The sequence below is a fragment of the Polistes canadensis genome, unplaced genomic scaffold (genome assembly GCF_001313835.1).
Source record: "Polistes canadensis isolate GaletaPanama2010 unplaced genomic scaffold, ASM131383v1 scaffold_5, whole genome shotgun sequence".
NCBI lineage: Eukaryota > Metazoa > Arthropoda > Insecta > Hymenoptera > Vespidae > Polistes > Polistes canadensis.
The window spans coordinates 1,453,053-1,474,802 of NW_014569552.1; the positions used below are offsets into that span (position 1 = coordinate 1,453,053).

General features: G+C 30.6%; 1 protein-coding gene across 2 annotated transcripts in view; it reads right to left on the minus strand.

Moving 5' to 3' along the window:
- Positions 1 to 21,750, minus strand: part of LOC106788032 (transmembrane and TPR repeat-containing protein CG4341-like) — a 209,829-nt gene that overhangs the window by 40,414 nt on the left and 147,665 nt on the right. For both annotated transcript variants that reach the window (XM_014750934.1, XM_014750924.1), the window contains exon 6: positions 1,102 to 1,187. In XM_014750934.1, coding sequence (XP_014606420.1) covers positions 1,102 to 1,187 — 86 coding nt within the window. The remainder of the gene's footprint in view (positions 1 to 1,101; positions 1,188 to 21,750) is intronic.

Here is a 21,750-nt window from a genome sequence, read left to right on the forward strand (position 1 = left end):
TTTTTTTTTTTTCTTGCACAGGAACATCCGACACACGTTTCTTAAGATCTACGTTTTACTACTCTATTTATCTTTTTTTCTTTCTTTATATTTCTATCTCTGACTTCTGGTATAGCAAGAGACGCCTCGTTAAGAAGTCACAAGTCGATTCTCTTTCCATTAGAACGTTGTTCTGACCCATATAGGAACGTCGATCCAATTTCCTGTAGCATTCTTTCGACTTTTGCTTCCGCTTTCTTCAAATCTTTCTCTCTCTTTCTCTGTGTTGTATCGTTTTCGTCTATTTCCTTTTTTTTCTTTCTTATTACCAGATTCGTACCAATGAAGAGACACGTAGAAATGGTTACTTTTTCGATAAATCTTGAGAAAATGCATGCCTTATCAATCTTTTTCACCTAATTTGCTCGACAGTGATATTATTCATTCTTTTAAATAAATGTTCCCATTTTTAATATGAAATTCTCTTTTCTATAAATCAATATTTTTTTATGAATTTTTCTATGCGGCAGTTAGGATATTAACTAATATTTAGACATTTCATTAATTTATTTTCAAAGATAACGCCCCTCAATTGAAAGTGTTTATTATACACTTTTGAAGTCAGCTTTGTGTTTATTTTGAAACGTATGGATTTAAATTATCATTAGTAGTAGTTATGATATATATATATCGAGTCGTTGTCATTAATTTAATCACTAAATTCATGTTGCAAAATATCAACGTAATAATGTTCAATAATACAAGCTTAATACTTTAAATGAATCTATTGTATTTTACTGTATTTCTGTAATGTAATATTATACCTACATTACTTGATTTCAACAAATATAAAAAAGAAAGAAATAAAAGTGATGAATTGGAAAGTTGAATGAACAAAAAAAAAAAGAAGATATTTAGATCTTATAAGTTTAAAATTTTTAAAAATCTTACGTAATTTTGGATAGAAAATTTGTGTTCGATAACAAGCAAAGTAAGTATAAACTCCTCTTCGCTGAATTTTTTCAAATCACGTTTAATGCTTCGATATGATTCCCTTGTTAATAAGATTTTTTATCGTATTGATTATTAAGGTTTCAATAATAAAAATCTATAATTACTTACGTGCTAATGAAGGTCGAAAATGTATTGCACGTTGGTAACTCAATATGGCTTCCTCGTAATTCTTTCTGTCTTGTTGCAAAATTCCTCTGAAAAAGAAAAAGAAGACAATTATTAGTGTGTTGGTCATATGATTTTATTTTTTAATTTACAAATGAATAATTAATAATAATTTATTAGTTATATATATTGGATCGTGTTAAAAGTTTCTTTCCTTTTCTTCATAAGTTTTTTATGCAGAATATTTTTTATTCTATACTATTTTATTGATTTATATATATAATATAAAGAAAGGTACTAGAATAGATTGTATATAACTTATTTTAGTAAAATATCATAAAATAAAAAATATTATGCATGTAAAACTTACTTCCGGAAAAAGCAAGAAACTTTTCGAACGATATAATATTTTCTAGAAATAGAAATAATAACACGAGTTACAGTTCTATATCGTAAATATTATAGTTTAATGTAGTTAGAGAAAATAACCATCAACCAAAGCCACAGAGATATTAATCTTTTTTCTCTAGAGCACGCGTTGTCGCAAAGAAAATGATGAAAATATCACTTGCCGAGTGGTTACTTATCGGCTGTTAAGTTCATACGTGCAAGAGAACGTTCTATCGTTAATATTTTTCTCGTCTGTACGTGCTATCGGAATTGGAATGGGCCTAGATTATAACTCTTTCGTATAGTTATTTTCCTCTGACCCCATGTGTTCTACGAGATTATTTTTCTTTCATATTTTATCTCTCTCGTGGAACATTTTTATATATTCCTCATGTATTATCTTTAATATTACAGTTATATATTCGATTACGAAACGTTCATTATAAAAATTCAAATGATTTTATTAAATGTATATATGAACCGTTCAAAGACCAAAGCGATTAGATTTAGAATTATCTCAAATTGAAATATCAAAACAACTTAATCAATATATAATTATTAATATTGATAAATAAATTGCTTTATTAATTACATTTAATGGCTATTAAACATAGAACAATTATTGTTGTTTAATAATATACAATACCCATGATATATATTACTTTATCTTTTTTCTCTACTTTTTATTTTGTGAAGTTAATCGATTTGGCATGCTAGTGGTCAATGTATAAATATCCATGTTTATAAACGAAAATAACAAAAAAAAAATGAAATATGAATATGCAGAGTTGTTACGTTAATTTGTCAAAGTTTCTAGACAAAATCTTTAGTTTTATTATCCCATACAATTTTTAATTTCTTTTTCTCTTTCTATCTGTCTCTCTCTATTCCTTTTTCTTTTGCTCTTCATATCACCTTTCGCGTTAGAACGCGTTGGCGTTATCGTCACGTGAATTCGACGTACTGCCGCGGGCGTCAGAAAAAAAGTTGTACTAACGACACTCTTTGTGAGAATGACGCGTGGTGAATGAAAAAAGAAAGAAAGCTACAAAAAGAGAGAAGAAAAAAAGCTTCGCGTAAAAAAGGGACAGAACGAGTTGAAGAGAAAAAGAGTGGGAAAGAGAGAAAGAGAAAGAGAGAGAGAGAAAGAGAGAGAGAGAAAGGGAAGAATCGGACAGACAGGAGGGTGCACAGGATATTTTCTTTTTTTTTTAGCGCACGAACTGCAAGTGACGAAGAGTTTCCTGTTCGTTAACGAGCCACTACTACTCTGTGTTCGTTAATTTTCAAGATGTAGATTTTCGCGAATAGATTTAGTCGGCTTTTTTACTTCATTCCTCTTACTCATTTTCTCATTCTTTCTCTTTCTATATTGTCCATCTTTTATTTTATTCAGATTTTTTTATCGTCTTCTAATAATCACTAATTGTATCTCTATATTTTAATCATTCTGTCTTTTAATATGTTTTTTTTTTTCTCCCTTTATTTCTTCGTCTCCTATTTTCTAATATGTTGCTTTATCTATCATATTTAGAAAGATTTGTATAAGACGTCCTGTTGCATTACGATGCAGTTAATTCATGGTAGAGTTAAAGAAAAATAAAAGAAATATTATTTTTGTGAACATTCCATAAAAAGTTTTTACTTTCTAAACCAAGTTCGTTGACTTTTTAATCCATGAATAGTTGGAAAACACTTTTGCGTGTACCGTAACCGTATCGTTGTAATTGCAACAGAATTGGATTTAGGTAAAAGAAAAGAAAAGAAAAGAAAAGAAAAAATAAAACACAAATTATAAAAAGTAATTGGCGAAGCATAAAAAATTAGATGTTATACATAAAAAAAAAATATCTGATAAAGGTAATATATTTTTTTGTTACTATTGTTATTATTATATTTACATGATGAACTCGCCACTGGAATTATGTACACGATTTATTGTACAACACGTAGAGATTCCTATCTATATGCATATATTATATGTGGAAAGTTATCGCGTGCAAACGCGCGAGATTACACGATGGGTGATAAATTCGTTCGATGAAGCTTCGATGACGCATCGAAAACGCACGGACACTCTTCTATCTTTCTCTCTCTTGTCATTTTGTTTTTAAATTCTCAGTTTACTCGTTTTTAGAAGAGTATATATACATAAGTATTTACTTCAGAGCAAATAAAAACTGGTAATTCAACGAGTTGAAGGATCATTTATTTTTAAGATAGATCGTAATAGTTAAGTTCATCGTTTATCTAAACCATTGCTTATTATCATTGCGAGTAGTATTTCTTGAAGCATCATTTTTCATATATTGGTTTTCAGCCACTTACGAAATAATACTTCTTTTATGTTCAAAAGTTCCTATAAAGATTTATCGTAGATAAATAATTGCTTCTTTTTTTTCTATTGTAAACGAATATTATTATACCATAATAATTATTATTATTATTGTCATCACAAATCGAGGCGATCAATGTAACATAAAATTCTTTTCTCTTTTTCGTTAGTCCATTCCTCTTTAAAAATCGTGATTCTCACGTGCATTACATGTTTTGAGTATTTTATGCATTGACCTTCGATGACAAAGCACGATTTCCAATATTTCTCACTACAACGTGTTGGTTCGTCGAAAATTTTATCCACGTTCCCTGCATGGAAATGAGAGAAAGAGAGAGAGAGAAGAGGAAGGGGAGAGGAGGACGTGCGAGAGAGAAAGAGGGCCGTATAAAAAAAAAAGAGTAAAAGAGGAGAGACAAAAAGGGAATTCCAGTGCATGTGAATCTTTGAAAGAACGAATTGCATTAAAAAAAAGAACGAGAGAGAAAAAGAAAGGGAGATATGAAAACGTTTCGCTTGTGATGATATTCGTCCATTTAGGTGTTACACCAATAAAATACAAAATGGCCGTAAAGCTTTCCCCCTTCGTGTCGTGCCATCGTGTCATAACGCCGAAACTGATAAACGACAAAGCGACGAAAAACAACGATCTTTTTGCCTTGATCAATTCGTACATTGAAAAATATTCCATGTTTTAGTTAAATTTTTATTTCAAGTTGCTATTTAATTTTCGATAAAAGGAAGAAGAAATAATATTGAATATTGAAAAATACACGTTTGTGGAGTACACATAATTAATAATTATTATATTGTATATAAGTAAGTTATATTAAGTTAATTATTAAGACAATTTATTTTAAATATAAAATATAAGGGATCAAATATATATATATATATATAAGTATGTTAGCGTTAAAATTGAACAAAATTCTAAAAGTAAAGCTAATCGTTTTGATTTATTAACAGCTCATAGATCTCATGATAATATCAAATACCCGGAGTACTTGAATTGCCAGTTGTTTCTCTAATTAAAATTATAAATGAATTGAAATGAAAATATTCTAGTACGATTGATACATCATGCGAATTACTTTATTGACAAAGTTCACGCGCGCGAATGAATGGATAAAAATTCTTGTAAAACTTTTTCTGAAAATTTGGATCTTTCATTCTTTTTAAAATCACAACCACGATTGTATTTGTCATCGAGTAGCTGGATTAGAAGAAATGCTTTATAGTTTAAAACTACTCTTCTTCTTCTTCTTCTTCTTCTTCTTCTAATGTCGACTTCGTCGTGACAATTCACGTAAACTTCAACGACGTGGTGTAAATCAATCGATACGTGTGCTTAGTACTATTTTTGAAAAAGCAGCAGTCTCTTTCCCAGTGGCGACAGCTCGTCGTAAAAATACGGTAGACACGCTCTTTGCGATAAGTTATTGCTGTCGTCGTCCACGTTCATGTCTACGTCATTTTCGTCTTCATTTTAGTCTTAGTTTTAGTCTTAGTCCCTCGTCTTCGTCTTCGTCTTCGTTTTCAACCTTCGTTTTCGTTGAGCCGTGACGTGCATCGAAAGATATAAGCCATGTTTGGCTTATGGATTTCATATAACCCCATTGACATAACGACGTAGAATGATAAATCGTTACTACGACGCGTATATACTTAACGAGTTAACGTCCGAACGGATACGTGTGTTGGAAAAATCTCCCTTTAAATTTTTATCTGAATATTATTCGCGCCCGATCGAAATTAATGTTTCTCATGCAAATATTTCAATTAAACAGGAATATTTTTAACAGTGGTACATATTGCGCCTATATTGCGTTTGATTTTTACGAGTTTAGTATTTTATTAAATGAAATAATAGTTCAACAAAATGAAAGAATCAAAACAATCAAAGTAATTGCAACATAGATAAATTTGTCTAGTACGTCATTAATTGTGAAAATATTGAGATATTTTCAATAAATCTATTATATTGTATTAGAAATATTTCAAATATCGTCTAATAATAAGTAACGTTAGTAACTATTTCATACTGGAAATTTTAAACGTACATACGTTCTATTATATTCGGAGAACAATGCTATTATTTTCTTTCATTTCTCACAACTAAAAAATTAATAAATATATCTCGTATTTTATTAAAAAAAATTAATATATATATTTTTTATCTTGGTAGGTCATTTCTAGAATAAAATTCAAAAATTCAAATTAAAAAGTCGAGGTGGATTGACGGTGAATTTCAACGATATTATATTTGCAATGGACCTTAGATAGATCGAAGAAGATAGGAGCCCGTTCCAGAAATATTTTTGCACAGACTCATCCTTTTTCTCGAGGTCGAAAAGAGAGCTCAAGGCATCGTCCTATAAACTAGGTTTCGATGTAACTTCGGAGCTTATCAGTTCGCCCACGTTATAAGTCGAGACTTTCAAAATTTTCAATGTATACTCTAAAACTTTACTACCTCTCTACTTTCTGTTCTCTATGTTTCTCTTTCTATCCATCTCTCTATGTCTCTTTCTGCTACTTCTCTTACGCTTCCGAAAAATTATTCTAATAAAAGAAAACTCCGACGGTCATCTTATGTTCTCTCTCTCTCTCTCTCTCTCTTTACTTCTTACGAAACAAAACTTTATCTTCTTTTTCCTCTCACGGTTTTCTTTTCATCCTTATATATATTATCTTTCACTTTTAATCTTCTTTATGATTTATTTAATTCTAAAAAGAAATAATATTTATTATAATCTATTATTTCCATGTATAATCGTAACCTGATTTTTTATGAAGAATAATTTTAATAAATTATAAAGACTTTCCGATATTTTTGTAATAGTTGTTAACGCAAAGATATCATAAAAGTGGAAATATAATTAGAGATGTCGAAATGATTGTAAAAAAATATTATATAACATTACTTTTCGTGTATTTTTTTTTCTTGCTTTTAGAATTTTGTAATACCGATCGTTTAACTGTACTCATTTCTATTGAAAAAAGTAATGTTGGCGTTAAAAGTATTGTCATTAAAAAAGAATTACTCCGCAGATGAATTACTTCTCTTCATAACTTCGCAATTTCAGATATATCCGCATTTAAACTTAAAAAAGCCAGATGAGATGATGAAACACGAGAGAATGTAGAATTCCTCGATGCAATGAGAATTCCATGTGAGCCGATCTCATCGAGAAAAGAGAGTGTGAAAGAGAGAAATAGAGAGAAAAATGAAAAAAATGCTTTTTCATGATTGACACGCCAACAATTCCGATATTCTATGATGAGAATAGCTCGTCTCGATCGTTTTATTTGAAATGCACCCGCATATCTACACGAAATATCTACCTTCGAATAGAACGAACGGAGAGTATCTCTCTCTCTCTCTCTTTTCGTAGAATACGGGTAATCAGATTTGTATAGAAAAGTTTGTATTTCATAGATATTTTTAATCATCCTAGATTTATTATCGATCGCTAGATATTGTTTTGTTTTTTTCCATGAATTGAGCAGAACATTTATTTTTATGAATAAAAAATCAAATAATAGAATGAATATAAAAAATTAATTTAAAATACATCATATACACCAGGGGATTTAATAATGAAATATTCATAATAATTAAACAATATTTTCTGTGATCAATATAATTTTATCTCGAAAAATTATTTCATTAACTTGCTTTTCATTTTGTACCTTATCAAAAAGAGGTTAGGAAAAAAAAAGGGGAGGAAAAAACGATTACCTGTCATGTTTCAAGATAAAAATGCTGCGAGCAGATCTCATGGGACAAACATTGCCAGAGGTAAATGTATGTCCACGACACGACTTATCGCTCGTGTCAAAGTGCAAATGAATGCCACCGCGATCATCCACGTACCAATATTAAAGTGCTAATCGATTGATCGCGAAACGTTCGTCGACCATTTTCTATTTTTCCCTTTTTTTTAATATGCTTTCATTGATAATCTGTTGCTGGTGCTTATAGATTTCGAAAAATGTCGAGGTTCCTATAAAAATAAATAACATCCTTCGAAGTTCTATTCTATATTATACAAATTGTCAATAAAATCTGTTAATCGCTAATTAGTCTGCTGATAGTAAATATAATGTTTGATGTTTCTTTAATTCTTTAAATAAATTCATATTTTTAATATATATTATGTATAATACGATTAGATATAATGGAACGTATAGAACAATAAATGTAACAATTATATTCGGTTATAATATATTCACTCTAGCATATTACATGTGTTTCTTATATCGAACAATACAACAGCGAGCTAATCAATTTGATGAATGTATAATCACATAGAATAATTACCCAATATGAATAGCGGTAGTAATATTTTAGTTTACCATGAATTATAAATTGTAGCGTACACCTTTTTCTGTGATTAAAATTAAATAATAATATGCGTTGAAAATTACTGTTAAATAAATCATACATTCGCGGAATAATTTAATTAGATAATTTATGAAACAAATGCATATTAGAGAATATATCGTTATTTCGACGGAATTTAATATGTTTGCCAGATCAATGCTAAACTCATACTACTAGTTTCTAAGCCAACATTCGTTAATCATTGACTGATAAAGCTACTATTTTACGATCGATGAAACATAGAACGTTTCGATCATAGGTGACTTATCTAATCCCATCGACACCTTTCTCTTCGTCTACACGCAAAGAAAATCAATTATGGTAGTCAATAGCGTTCGCTAGAAACCCGTTTATCGTTTACGGCGTTTGCGGTGTGACGAGCGTCATCGCCATTGTCGACACTGTCAATGTCGCCGCTGGTGAACATTCTGTCAATGAACGTCACCCTTTGCAATCTCGTTCATGCCCTCTTCTTTTAAATTTTCTTTACTTTTTTTTATTTCATTTAACCGATTAAAAGGAACGTACGAGGAATGTTAAATGTTTGATTTTAAAGTGATGTAAAAGAGTTGGATCGAATAAATATAAAAATTTTTATAATGATAAACTTATTCAATAATCCTTGAATCTACTTGGCTGCAGAGAGAATTACGATATAATAATAAATTTAATATACTACAATATCTTACTTCTCAATTTCTAGAAGTGATAATAATGGAATAAGACACTAGTTCAAAGATTTTTCAATAATAATATAATCAATATGACAATATTAATACAATTTATGGTAATGCTGCTATATATTTGGCTGCAGTTACATTTAATTCATGTTACTTTTAAGTCTTTTTTTAGTACATTATTTTTAGATTTGATTTGATAATCTGTCCTTTTGCTACGACAATTTTTATATGCATAAGATAAAAGGTAAGACGGGTTATCTCTGCAAAATGTTTAACAAAGTAATGAAACGTTATTTTTCTATTATTTTTGCTTCAATATTTACTTTATTACAAGTATTACGTAAAATTTTTTTCCTAAAAATGTATATACTAAATAATAAAGCAAATAATACATTAAAAAATTTCAAGGAAAAATATATAGGATATTTTAAATATAAAAAATAAGAAAAATATGAGAGAGAGAGAGAGAGAGAGAGAAAAGGAAATAACATTGTTAACAAATTTTAAAGTAATGCTTTACATTTAAATGTTTTCCAGCTAAAATATAACTTGAAAATTATGCTATCTGGCTTTTTTTTATCTATAAATTCTCCATAATGTTTAGGAAGTGTCCTTTTGCTATTTTTATGTTTAAATATGATAATTTGCACTCAGTACTGTAACATACAAAGTTAACTGAGTTTTATAATATTTATATTATACATTCATGTATTCCACTTGCTCATGATGAATTCATCATTCATGCAATACATCATCATTCATGCAATGCTCACTGTTACAAAAACACATACACAAATTTCAATAATATTTAAGCGAATTAAATTTTATTACAACTTCGAAAATTGCGAATATATTCCTAAAGAAATCTATAATATAATAGAATAAATAAACACTAAGATAAGTTTAAAAAAAATATAATCATATACAATTACACATAAATAATAATTTTTCACCGTATTTATCAATCAAATGAATCTATATTATAACATTCACATAATACTTATTTTTATATCGCATTATTAATCTTAATGTATTCATCAGATTGACATAAATTTTGATGCCATCGTATATTAAACTTTGATATTTTGGGAAAAAAAAGAAAAAAGTATAATAAGCTTTGAAAGGAAAAGAAGAAAGGAGGGAGGATTGGTGTTGGTTGGTAGTGGTTATGAGATGGAAAGGCCTAATAAAAAAGTCCGTAAGACTCCCAGCGGAATTATTGCTCCTTGAATTCCGCTAAATTGGGATTCCGTTATAAGGCAATTGGCCTGGAAAAAGAAGCTCTCGTCGATAAGAAACGATGGTCCTCGACGAATATGGCTGTGGTCCCGTCTCTACTCGTGAAAAAGAGAGCAATAGAGAAAAAGAGAGTGAGAGAAAGATAGAAAGAGTAGTAAGAGGGAAACGACGTTCGCGTTTTTCACCAAACTCGGCCCTAACCCTCGCGCTTCGCATAGCACTTGGCAAGGTTCCCGTGGAAAAAGCTTGTCGAAACTTTGAACTCGATCGAAGGAATGATCGCGGCAAAATCGGGCGTAAAACTCGCACGAGCTGTCCTAGCGAATGTGTGTCCTCGTGTACGTTATGTACCTGTAAACATACATTCATGGATGTATCTATCATATCTATGTAGGTTTAGTCGATGATATTGGAACGATGTTAAATCTTTCGGAGTTTTATATGACAAAACTGAAATTAAAAGATATATTTTCATTTAGAATTGTGAAAAGTGTTTGGTCAGGAAAAATTCATATCGTAAGACAAAAATATCCTTGGATAGAATTTTTAATATAATATTTAACACATTCAACGTTTGCGCTTTTTCACATTTGTTTGTCTTACGAAAATACAGAAACTGAATTTTAAATTCATTTTTACAGAGTAATTGTTGATCTGATTTTGTATAGAATATTATTTATGTTTTGTTAGAAATTAAAAGAAATGTAAAAAGAAATAAATAACGATAAGTAAAATATATCAACGTATAAAATATGCGTATATATTGTAATCAAAAAATTCCGCAATAACGTGGGACCAGCGCGTTCAATATATTAAAATGGGTATATATATGTACATATATATGTAAATTCACATTGTAGAGATATCCTAATCCTTCATACATAAAGGATATATTAGATTTATAGGTATCATGTATTATTTATCAATTTTTTTCTAATACTATTCTCTTTTCTACAAATTTTATATCAATAGTAATCAAAACGATAGACAAATATCTAAAATAAATATATCAATTGTTTAAAATTTTATAATTTAATTAACAACGAGATAAATAAAATTATTGACTATTCTACTATACACAAATCTGTCATGTGTAATAGTAAATTTGTTCGATAGAACTGACAGTTGTTTCAGTGGAATATTTTAAATTTCATGCACAGACAAACACATCTGTATAAGTCATAATAAAAAAGGAAAATATGGATACTACAGACACGGAATTAAACGACGGGAAATTAAATGACACAAAAGACCACGGGAGTTTCGTTGTTTTAATTTAATTACTCGATAATTCGAAACATGTCTGCGACTGAAAAATAACAGAAGAGAGGAGATTTAAGTGCTTCCCAGCGGTTTTATCTTCCGAAAAAAAGAGAAAGAAAAAAAAGAAACAAGCAAAAGTATTACCAAATCGATCTTCGTTGTTGGACGAAAAGAGAATAGGGAGGGAGTGAGAAAGACTTAAACCAGAGGGGTCAGTTAATCAGACCATTCGTTACAGCTGTCAGTTACACGTTTCATGCCGAAACGTAATCCTGTCGGTAAAATTCTTTCGCGTGATGATCGAAGTCGTGTCCCGTGCGCGTCAACAAAAACGACGCCGGTGAATTTACATTACCGTATCATAAAAAAAAAAAGAAAAAAAAAACAAGATAAATATAGAAAGCAAAAGAGAAAGAAAGAAAGAGAAAAAGAGCAATAATTATATTCGTTACCATCATGTTCGATCAAGTATTTCAGTCATACAAAAAACAATAATTTAACCTGACAAATTATTTTTTAGACCGAATTGTAAAAAAAAAAACCCAACGTTTTTATCGATTTTATGTCTATTAAATAATAATGTATTTTCTTCTTTCATAATTCTGATAGACAACTAATTACATTCTCTTTTTTCCCCCTTTTTCTTTCTTTCCTCCTCCCTTTCTCATTCTCGAATAAACGTTTATCTTCAATTAGCAAATTGGCCTAACAATAAGCCAATTAAATTACTACATAACAAGTTAATATAGGTTTAATAAACGTATTTACTGTAATTTTCCTTAATAAGAAATTGTGTATGTTTCGATTATTTAGCTTCTAATGTAAGCTTTTCTTTCTCTCTCTCTTTCTATGTATATTTCTAGTTTAATATTTCCTCGATGCATCAGTTTCAAGAGATGCATTACAGGCTTATATCTATATCCTAAAGATCAAACTTTCCTTAAATCAACACCCGATAAATCATGTTCGACAGTCTTGTCCGAAACGGTCTGAAACTTTGTCGGTGATCTTTGGCTTAGTATCTCACCAGTCGATGAATTATTTCGAATGGCAACAAGGAAAATACATGCAATGTTAACTTGGAAACTTCCTTCGTTCGAAGATCAATTTCAGTGATTTGTTACTGCATTTATGATTATAGTTCCTGCCCTGTTTCACTGAATAGATACTAATTAATGTTTCTTTCTATACATTTACATATTAACATAACATTTAATTTATGTTAGAAAGAGCAAAAGTAATCATTTGTTAAGTCAATTGTTGATTTTTTTATTATCATCCAAATAATTATAATATTTAATAAAGATTTTATTATAATTAATATATTTTTGAAAACTATATAAATATACAGGAAGTATATTTGAACAGGCATGATAGTATCACCCAGCGGATGATGATTCTACATATAAAAATTAGTCGAAGATAAGAAAAAAATGCAAGTATGCATTTATATTGTAGAAATCTTAAAAACACATTTTATACAAGTATTGAAGAATAGAATACTGTTCGATAAATTGTTCACAGAAATATCCAATGGTTCGGATGTACCTTTGGAGGATTTAAGTAAACCGAATAGTTCGTGCTTACCTACACACTGACGTGAGAGGATGTCGATATATTATCAAGGTAGATATAAGATACGTGTGTAGTGTATAAAAAGTAACAAAGAGTTTCAATTCTTGTACTAACACTAATACGTTGTCGTTGTCGTTCCTGTGATTTATATGTATAGCTCGCAATAGGACCTTTGTCTTTTTTTTTTTTTCTCGTTTTACGTTTCGTCTAGTACTATCTATCTCATGTCTAGCTGTAGGTAGTTTCGAGCTGCTGTCACTCTCGTTGCTCCTGTCGGATCAATCGATTCGGACGTTTTACGTGAAAGACGTTTTTCCTTTCTTTTTCTTCTTCTTTTTAGAAGGTTCTATCTTGCGATTAGGATAATCTCCTTACGCACAAGCAACAACCTTCCTTCTTACTACAATCCTTTCTTGTTTTCTATTTTATGCAACGTCCTGCGAAATACAACACCGTAAATCTATCGTAACTTTTATCCGACGCTCGAATTTCTCTGTATACGACAAAACTAACAAGGAACAATTTCGTGTTCGCTCGTTTTCGAAGATTTTCCAGTAATCCGATTCTAATGGTTCCATAATAATATGTTAGCAAATTTAACCAAGAAACAGAATTATGCTAAGAATTAATATTTAGTGAAATATAATATGTTTATAACATATTTGATATCATTTAATTTTTTTTCGTTTATTTTTAATTATATATTATATATTATGAAGATAAGTCAAGTTAAAAATGTGACATATATAGTTATATATCTAATAATAATTTTCTTTCACATTGATCTTTACTATATTAATTTTAAAAATCATAGAGGAATTATTTATTGAAAAAAAAAGAAATGCATGATTCCATATTATTATAATGTAGTTCGTCATATAATAAATATATAGTCATATTTTTAATCATCGATGTACCCAAGTGTCTTTAAAAAAAAAGTTTACTTTTTCGTTGATTCCATCAACGAATTTCTCATTTTTATACGAGGCGTTAATGGAAATTTGTGAAAGTAGTCGAGTTATTGGAATTTCTCGATCGAAATGATAATAAATGAAATATTGAAGTCCCGTTACCATTCACTAAAAAAGTTTTATCTTTGAGGCATCGATGTATACGACATTTACTGCATGCATCGTCGGCTTCGACATAGTTTACGATACGGTTCGTCCTTCGAAATTATGATTGTAATTCCATACGCGCACGCGCGAACAAAAAGTAAGAGAAAAAGAAAGAAAGAGAGAGAGAGAGAGAGAGAGAGAGAGAGAGAGACCACATATTCGTAAATTGAAGATTTCTTGAGTCTTTCCGAAAGTTTCAGAGGACTGTCAAAGATATATCAAGAACCAGCGGGAAACTTTCGTTTCACCGAGGTCTCGTAAAATGTTTCGAGTTATTTCAAGTTTACGATGCTAGATTTGAAAAATCCCTTGAGTGTTGGGCCAAGAATAACGCCGATCTCTGCGTTGCTGCATTTTTCTTCCTCGTATCATCGTTTATTTAAAACGAAACTTATAGTAACTACCATGGAAAACCACATTTTCAAAGAATAAATCGAACGTGTAATATAAACGATAGTGGTTTCATTATATCGACGATATTGGAGCAGATAGATAAAAATTGGTCATTTTTACCTTTAAAATGGTCTTTATTTCAAATTTCTATGACTTTTAGTTACGAAGATAATATCACTTTCGAAATATTGCCATTCATAATTTGTACCATCTGTGTAATACGCTCGCGCGTATAGTAAAATGAGAAAAAAAAACTGTATATAAATCGCGTCAACGTATATTTCGTATATGTCAAGCGTGTTATTCAAAAAATTTATAAAGGTCAATGGTTTTTTCAAAAAATTATATAGTTCACTGTGACAGTATTTGTTTAATGAAATTATATAAGTTAGTGTGTCAAAGTACTGAAATCATTTTATTTAAAAGAGAATCATTTTTAGAACTACAAATTGCAGAAATTTGAAACACAAACTATTTTGAAAGGACAAACTTTTCGTTAATGTTCTTATTATTTTGGTTCAATAATTATTTAGCAATTAGTTAGTAACAATAACATAAAACGACATTACGTAATTTATGTGTACATACATTTATTTCCGTTTATTTCATTTTATATTTCATGAATTTCGAAGTTCTCTTGCTTCGTCGTTCTGCTGCTTCTAAGTATTCATGGTTTTTGGAAATCTTATTTAACCTCTTAAATCAATAGAGAACAAGTTATCTCGAGGATGAATATAAACCTCCGCTTGTAAGACCATAAAACGGAGAAATGCATATTTTTTGTCTCCGAATTTTACAATTGTGCATTTTACAATTGTGTAGGAATGGGTCGAACTGGCAATCACCGGAGATAACGTCATGAAATAAGATCTAACAGAGAATATTTTCCTGATATTTGGAAGCATTTTGTAAGATAGGTATGGTCGACAAATAAAGGGCAACACATCTCAAGATCGTTGAAGAACAATGTACATATGTATTTCGTACATCATGCATAAAAAAACTAGACACGTCCACAACCAATGGGAAATTAATCCTTCCCTTTCCTCACTAATCCATTATAAGAAATAGAACATCTTTTAGTTATAGTTAGTTACGATTGCTAACTCATTAAAAGCAATCGATTACTGCTAGATCTTCTTGGCTTCTTATTTGAAGTAGTGGATTCTAATCGATTAATACGAGCCATATTGGTCCGAACCAGTGTACATCACATACACATTATTTAAATTATCCCTTGATGATAAAGTTAATCTCATGTTCGAAGTCGAATTAATTACGCGACTGTTGAGTAGCGAAACGAAGTGCCTGTTGCACATATACAGATCATTGGAAAACTGTATTAAATAAATCTACCGATTATTTTTTGGTTAAACTTTGTTCTCTTTATTTATTATATTAATAGAAATGTGTTCCAAAAAGTATAACCAATATTTACACGAGTAAATATAGTTTTACGAATTGGTTATAAAACAATTTGTATAAACAATTTTGAGAAAAATACAAATTTTCTTCTTATGTGATTTTTGTAAAAAAAAATTCTATTAACTTTATCTATTTTCGGAAAATCAAAATAAGAAGGAATAATACTGCTTGGTCATTTGTTCGTTAGTGTTTTAATGTCGTAGAAGGAAAATTCTTGGAAAATTGATTCGCGAATGTACTCAATTTCATCCGACTCTTTAAATCCGATTATACCGAATCTCAATTCCGCGTAAGACCTTCTTGAAGTCGAGAGCACGATTAATTTTATTGTTCCGACAAGTTCCACGAAACGACGTCGTTATTTTCTCCTTCGCGAGAGAAGTGGAACGCGTGCAACCCCAAACCCACCCCTTCCCACCAGCTCAACTCATACTCCTTTTCTTCTTCTTGCTATCAACGAGAACAGCGAAACGACTCGATACTTTTGTTTCGCATTCGATACAATTTCAGCAGATCGCTTTCGAATTCTTAACTTTCCACCCACGTATAAAACATATATATACATGCATACACATATAGACAAATGGCTATGCATACATATACATGCGAGCTATGTGTAAATATATGTATAGTATGATTCACATAAAACCGTACAACTTGTTCTCATTAAAATTTCATTTCAGTTTTTTACCAAAGACTAATTATTTAATGGTATAAAAAACTCCATTTTCATGATTTCATAATAAACCTTTTAATGCATAATTTTTGTAATATTCTTTTATGATTTAATTTAAAATGCAGACATATTAGGTAATATAAAAAATTTAAATATAATAGAAAAATTGTATTTTATCATTATTTTGACTTTATAATGAAATACTAATTTGTTGCATATGTAGAATTATATTTTAAATTGAACATCAGTAAACAGTAATATCTACAATATATTCTAATTTTACTGAAACCACATACCTTAAGGGGTTAGTGAAAAGAAAAGCTCATTTCATCTCTTGTTTTTTTCTTTGCAGGAGAAGGTAGAAATTTAGTTCAATTGTTTAGACAAGAGCACTTTGTAGACCTTTACGTGGGACAGCCTGTAGCTATGTGTTCATAGGGGGTAACATCATGAGTACTATGCCTTCTCGTTCGCGTGTAAACTCACATGTCCGCTCGTGGAACGCGATACATTATGTCGCGTCATAAAGAGCGGAGTCACGCAAACGTTATATATTATTCACGTACGGCCAGAAGAAGATCCGCTTTTACGATCATGCTCGTCGGCCTCCTCTTTGTTTGAATACTTATTTCCTTTTTTCTTTCTCTTTCGTTCACTTTGTTTTTCTTCGTTTATCTCTTTCCAATCTTTCTAGGATGATTTTGGAATTCATACGAAATTAAACAAGCAATAAGACTTTGTTCCTTTTAAAATTGATCATGGGTATCTAGTCAATGTATTTTTCATTGTCTCTGACGTAATTATTTACATAACAAAGAGAGAAAATCCTGGCTTTGTCAGACACCAGCTGCGATGTTTATATACCTATCTATGTCGGCTTCTTTATTTACGGTTTAAATGGATGTTACGTGTTCGGTATTGAACAACTATTGGAATTGAGATAATGATGAATGAAATAGGAGATAAGTATAATACATCTATTGGATTTTTTAAAATAATGCAACTTAATATTATAGAGAGAAAAAATATAACATTGGAATTTTTCTCATCGTTATGTTATGTAGATTTAGGTGATGTTAAAACATCGGCCATTTGTTTGTAACATGAATGTAATATGAATTTTTTTAATCCTTTTTTTTAATCTTCTTTTAACCTAAATTTATATTATGATATATATAAGCTCTAAAACAAATAAGGTGAGAAAACGTTAACATTATTAAAATTATTTAATATGTTATTGTTATAGTTTGACGTGATATGAAAGTTGCAAAGCTATTAGAATATGTGAAAATTCTACTAAAATGATTATATAAATATTATAAAATTAGATATAATTATTATAGAAAATAATTAGTTATTTATTATTTTGTTATTTATGTGAAGAAAAAGTATAAAACTATCAGATGCTATACGTATTCATCAACTTATGATTAAAAACTAACATAAGATATAAAAAAGATAAATATAAGAGTGTATGACATGAAGTTGTAGAAAGTTAATCAGTAAAATCCAAGCAGTTAGCGAAGTGTTAAATAAACTCTTCGGATTCGGTTGCGTTTTAGCCACAGATATCGAACTTCCGTGACTTTCTCGTCAAGATATTATGAAAGTTTAATTATTATGGAACTCACTCGAATGTTGTTAGGGGAACTTATTATTATTCAAAGTCCATTGTTATAATCCAGCTTTATTTCGGCGTTAAGTCGATAGAAATTGCGGTTAATTTCGATGGAAGAGTTTCCGACTATTCGATCGGGAAAACTTTTATAGAGCTCCTGTCGAGTACAAAACCTATAGGTATTATTCGTCTTTTCTCATCCAGAATGCATTCACGCGAGAAAGAGAGAGAGAGAGAGAGAGAGAGAGAGAGGGAAAGAGAGAGTTAGCTGATGCATAGAGTGACTCTGCAAGAATGACGCACCTAGCTGTTCGTAGCAGATAATATAAATTCCTCGTCACGTTCCGCTCGTCTTTCGAACGATGAAATGTGGATCGGCCATCAACATGATAATTTGTTAATCGAGGATAGATTTATTAAAACTCATTATTTAGGGATGAGGGGAAATGTCAATCAGTTAAGAAAAAAATGTTATAACTTTTACATTGTTTCATGTATTATATTTTAATAATTCCAAAAAAAAAAGGAAAAAAGTTAAATTTATTTCGAATCAATAACTGCAACCAATACTTGTTGATCTACGTTCGTTAAGAAGTTGAAACGCTTAGAGAAAATAATCCCCTTATCAACCTGGAAATTGTGTTTGTATTACACGTAGTAATTTTAAACTCTTGAAACTGACCGTCATTCTTTCAACGCTACTTCTATTTCATTGAATAATAATGAGTATCTTTAATGAATACAGATATTATTGTTTCTTAATTTCAAATAAAAAAGAAATCAAAATAGACAAGAATTTCATTGAAAATTTCTAAGTTAATTGTTATAAATAAATCCTTATTAATCTTTTTGTCAAATAACCCTACACAAATTGTCAACGTTGAGAAAATAATATATTCAATTGTGAAAAGTAAGCAACATTACATACAGAATCAACGTTACCGTGACGGAAACTAAACGGGAAGTCAATTAATTGCTTCGACAAATACACTTCTTCAACGAGCACGAGAACACGAGTGGTTGGTTGACGAATTCAAGAGGGCAACCGCAGTAAAGAAAACGCGTAAGTGGAAACGTTAAGCGGTCGAAAGTACGACGGAACGAGCAGCAGAAACACTGATTCTATTTGCATCGTAAATCTAGTTAAGGAACTTAGGGGACTGACTTTATACCTCTATAGACTAACGTAACTTCCATCGAAAAAAGTTCGCCGCGATAACTCTCACGTTATATCACTTTACCACCTCACCCTCGCATTCTTCTCTTTTTTTCCTTTCTCTCTCTCTCTCTCTTTCTTTTTCTCTCCTTTTTCTTTCTCTCTCTCTGCCTCTCTATTTTCTCGTGTTGCGTCTTTTCCGGCAAGAAGCACTTCCGTCGATATTCGCTTCGGTAACCATTCTCTCGAGATTGCTTTCTCTCTTTCTCTTTCTAACTCTCTAGTTTATTCTTCTTCGATCATTTGAAATGTCACAAAGCATTTTGTCTTCGACCTCGGTCTTTCTCTCTTCCTCTAAAACATCGATGTCCTTGCCTGAGATGGACGTGTCGAGAATAGTAGAACTTGAGAGGATCTGAACAATATAAAAAAAATAAGATAGAGAGAGAGAGAGGGTGAGGAAGGGAGGGAAAAGAAAAGAGGATGGAAATGCTGTCGTCGATTTTGAAAATATATTCTCCTGTTTTGAAGCAGTTAACGTTTCTTCTCTCTCTCTCTCTCTCTCTCTTTCTCTCTCTCTCTGCTTACGTTTATGCAATCTCGTCTATGCGAAAAAGAAAGATAGAAAGAAAGTAAAGAAAGAAGAAGGCTTGCCTCTTTCTTGTTTTCGTCGCTTATTGGCCAAGTTTTCAGACAGCCAGCATCGTATCGCGGGCGCCTTCGGAGTTTACCGACTTCTTCGTCGTTTGCAAAGTAAATCGTCCGCGTTTCAAACCCCCTCACATAGAGATAAACATACACACTCGCACATCATCTGCGACGTACTATATTATACACATACAAAGATTTGATTTTTTTTCTTTCCTTCGAGGATCACTCTTTCCTTCCTTTTATTTCTTTAAATTTGACGATTCTTTTTCTCTGTCTTATTCTTATTTTCTTTGGCTTTTACCCCACAAACGACGAGCACTCACACGAAAGTACTTTCGTATTAAATCAGTCACGCGATTACACCACGAGTTTGCCAGAACTGCATGCCGGAAACACGCGAGAGAAAGAGAGAAAGAAGGTAAGAAAAAAAGAGAACGGTGATATGAAGTTCAAGTGACTCTCGATATCAAGGCATTGGTTCTTTCTCTCTTTTCTCTCTCTCCCACTCTCTCTCTCTCTCTCTCTCTCTCTTTCTTTCTCTGTCTCTTGATCAGTTCAGATTCAATTTCATTCGGTCGCTCCGAAGCGATTGCCTCTCGAATCACGACGGGAAATGATGGCCCGCCGATTTTCGTGGTTATGAAGCTACGAACAGAAAGCTCCGATTCTTTTTCTCTCGAACGATCCCTCTTCTTTTTCTCTACCTATCTCTCTTTTTATTTTTAACTCTTTAAAGTCTTCGAGAGAATGAGACTCGTATTCAGGTCCAAAAGATTTTTATCGTTTATTGGAACAAGATCTTTTGCGATTCTCAAGACTTCTCTTGAGTAAGTCTCATTTTGTCGGAACTAATTGAAAAATGTTATTTACCATTCAATGAATTATATATTCCTGGTATTAGTAATTATATACTGTCGCGCGTTTATAAGTTATTTAACATTCATTGAAAATAAGTTATTTATTAATTATTATTATCAATTATATTACATGGGATATAATACGGGATGTCCAAATTTGTGTTGACTGATATTTAAAACTTTTATCTCGACTTATAAATCTAGAATTAATTAAAAAGTAAATGTTATATAATTTTATTAATAAATTAATATTAATTTTATTTTGTTTGTTTTTCCTTGTTCTTTCTCTTATAATTGATTCTTTTGCGATTACTGACGCGTGTGTTCTGTTTTTGAGTACTTCGCAGTCGAAAAAATAATAGTATTAATAATAATTATCGATACGTTTATAAGTTGAATGAAAGTGGAATAAGGTTCCTTAATCGTTTAATGCTTTGTAACGTAATTCACGTCATTTTACGTCGAAAAGTGTCAAACGTTGGTTCGAATTACATGATTAACAGTGTGGTTAAATATATCAATATATTTGAAAACAAATATATTATTTCGGTTTGGTATTTTTCAATAGGAATTGAAAAACATATTCGCTTGTCATTTTTCCGCAATAGACTTTTTCGAAAAGGATCTTTGAAACTCGCAATCAAATAATTTTGAATTTCAATGTTTACTTCATTATTAAATAATCATTCGTTTTAAACAAAATGTTATCCGAACGTTAATTATCTTGGAAACAAATATACGACTGTATTTTTTCATTCTATATACAAAAAAAAAAAAAAGGTACGAGTTTCGATTCGAGTAATCGATTTCAGAGTTTTGTACTACTTACAAAGTTTATTTTACGAACGATATCGGACGAGATATACTCTTGGATGTAATGAATGAAAGT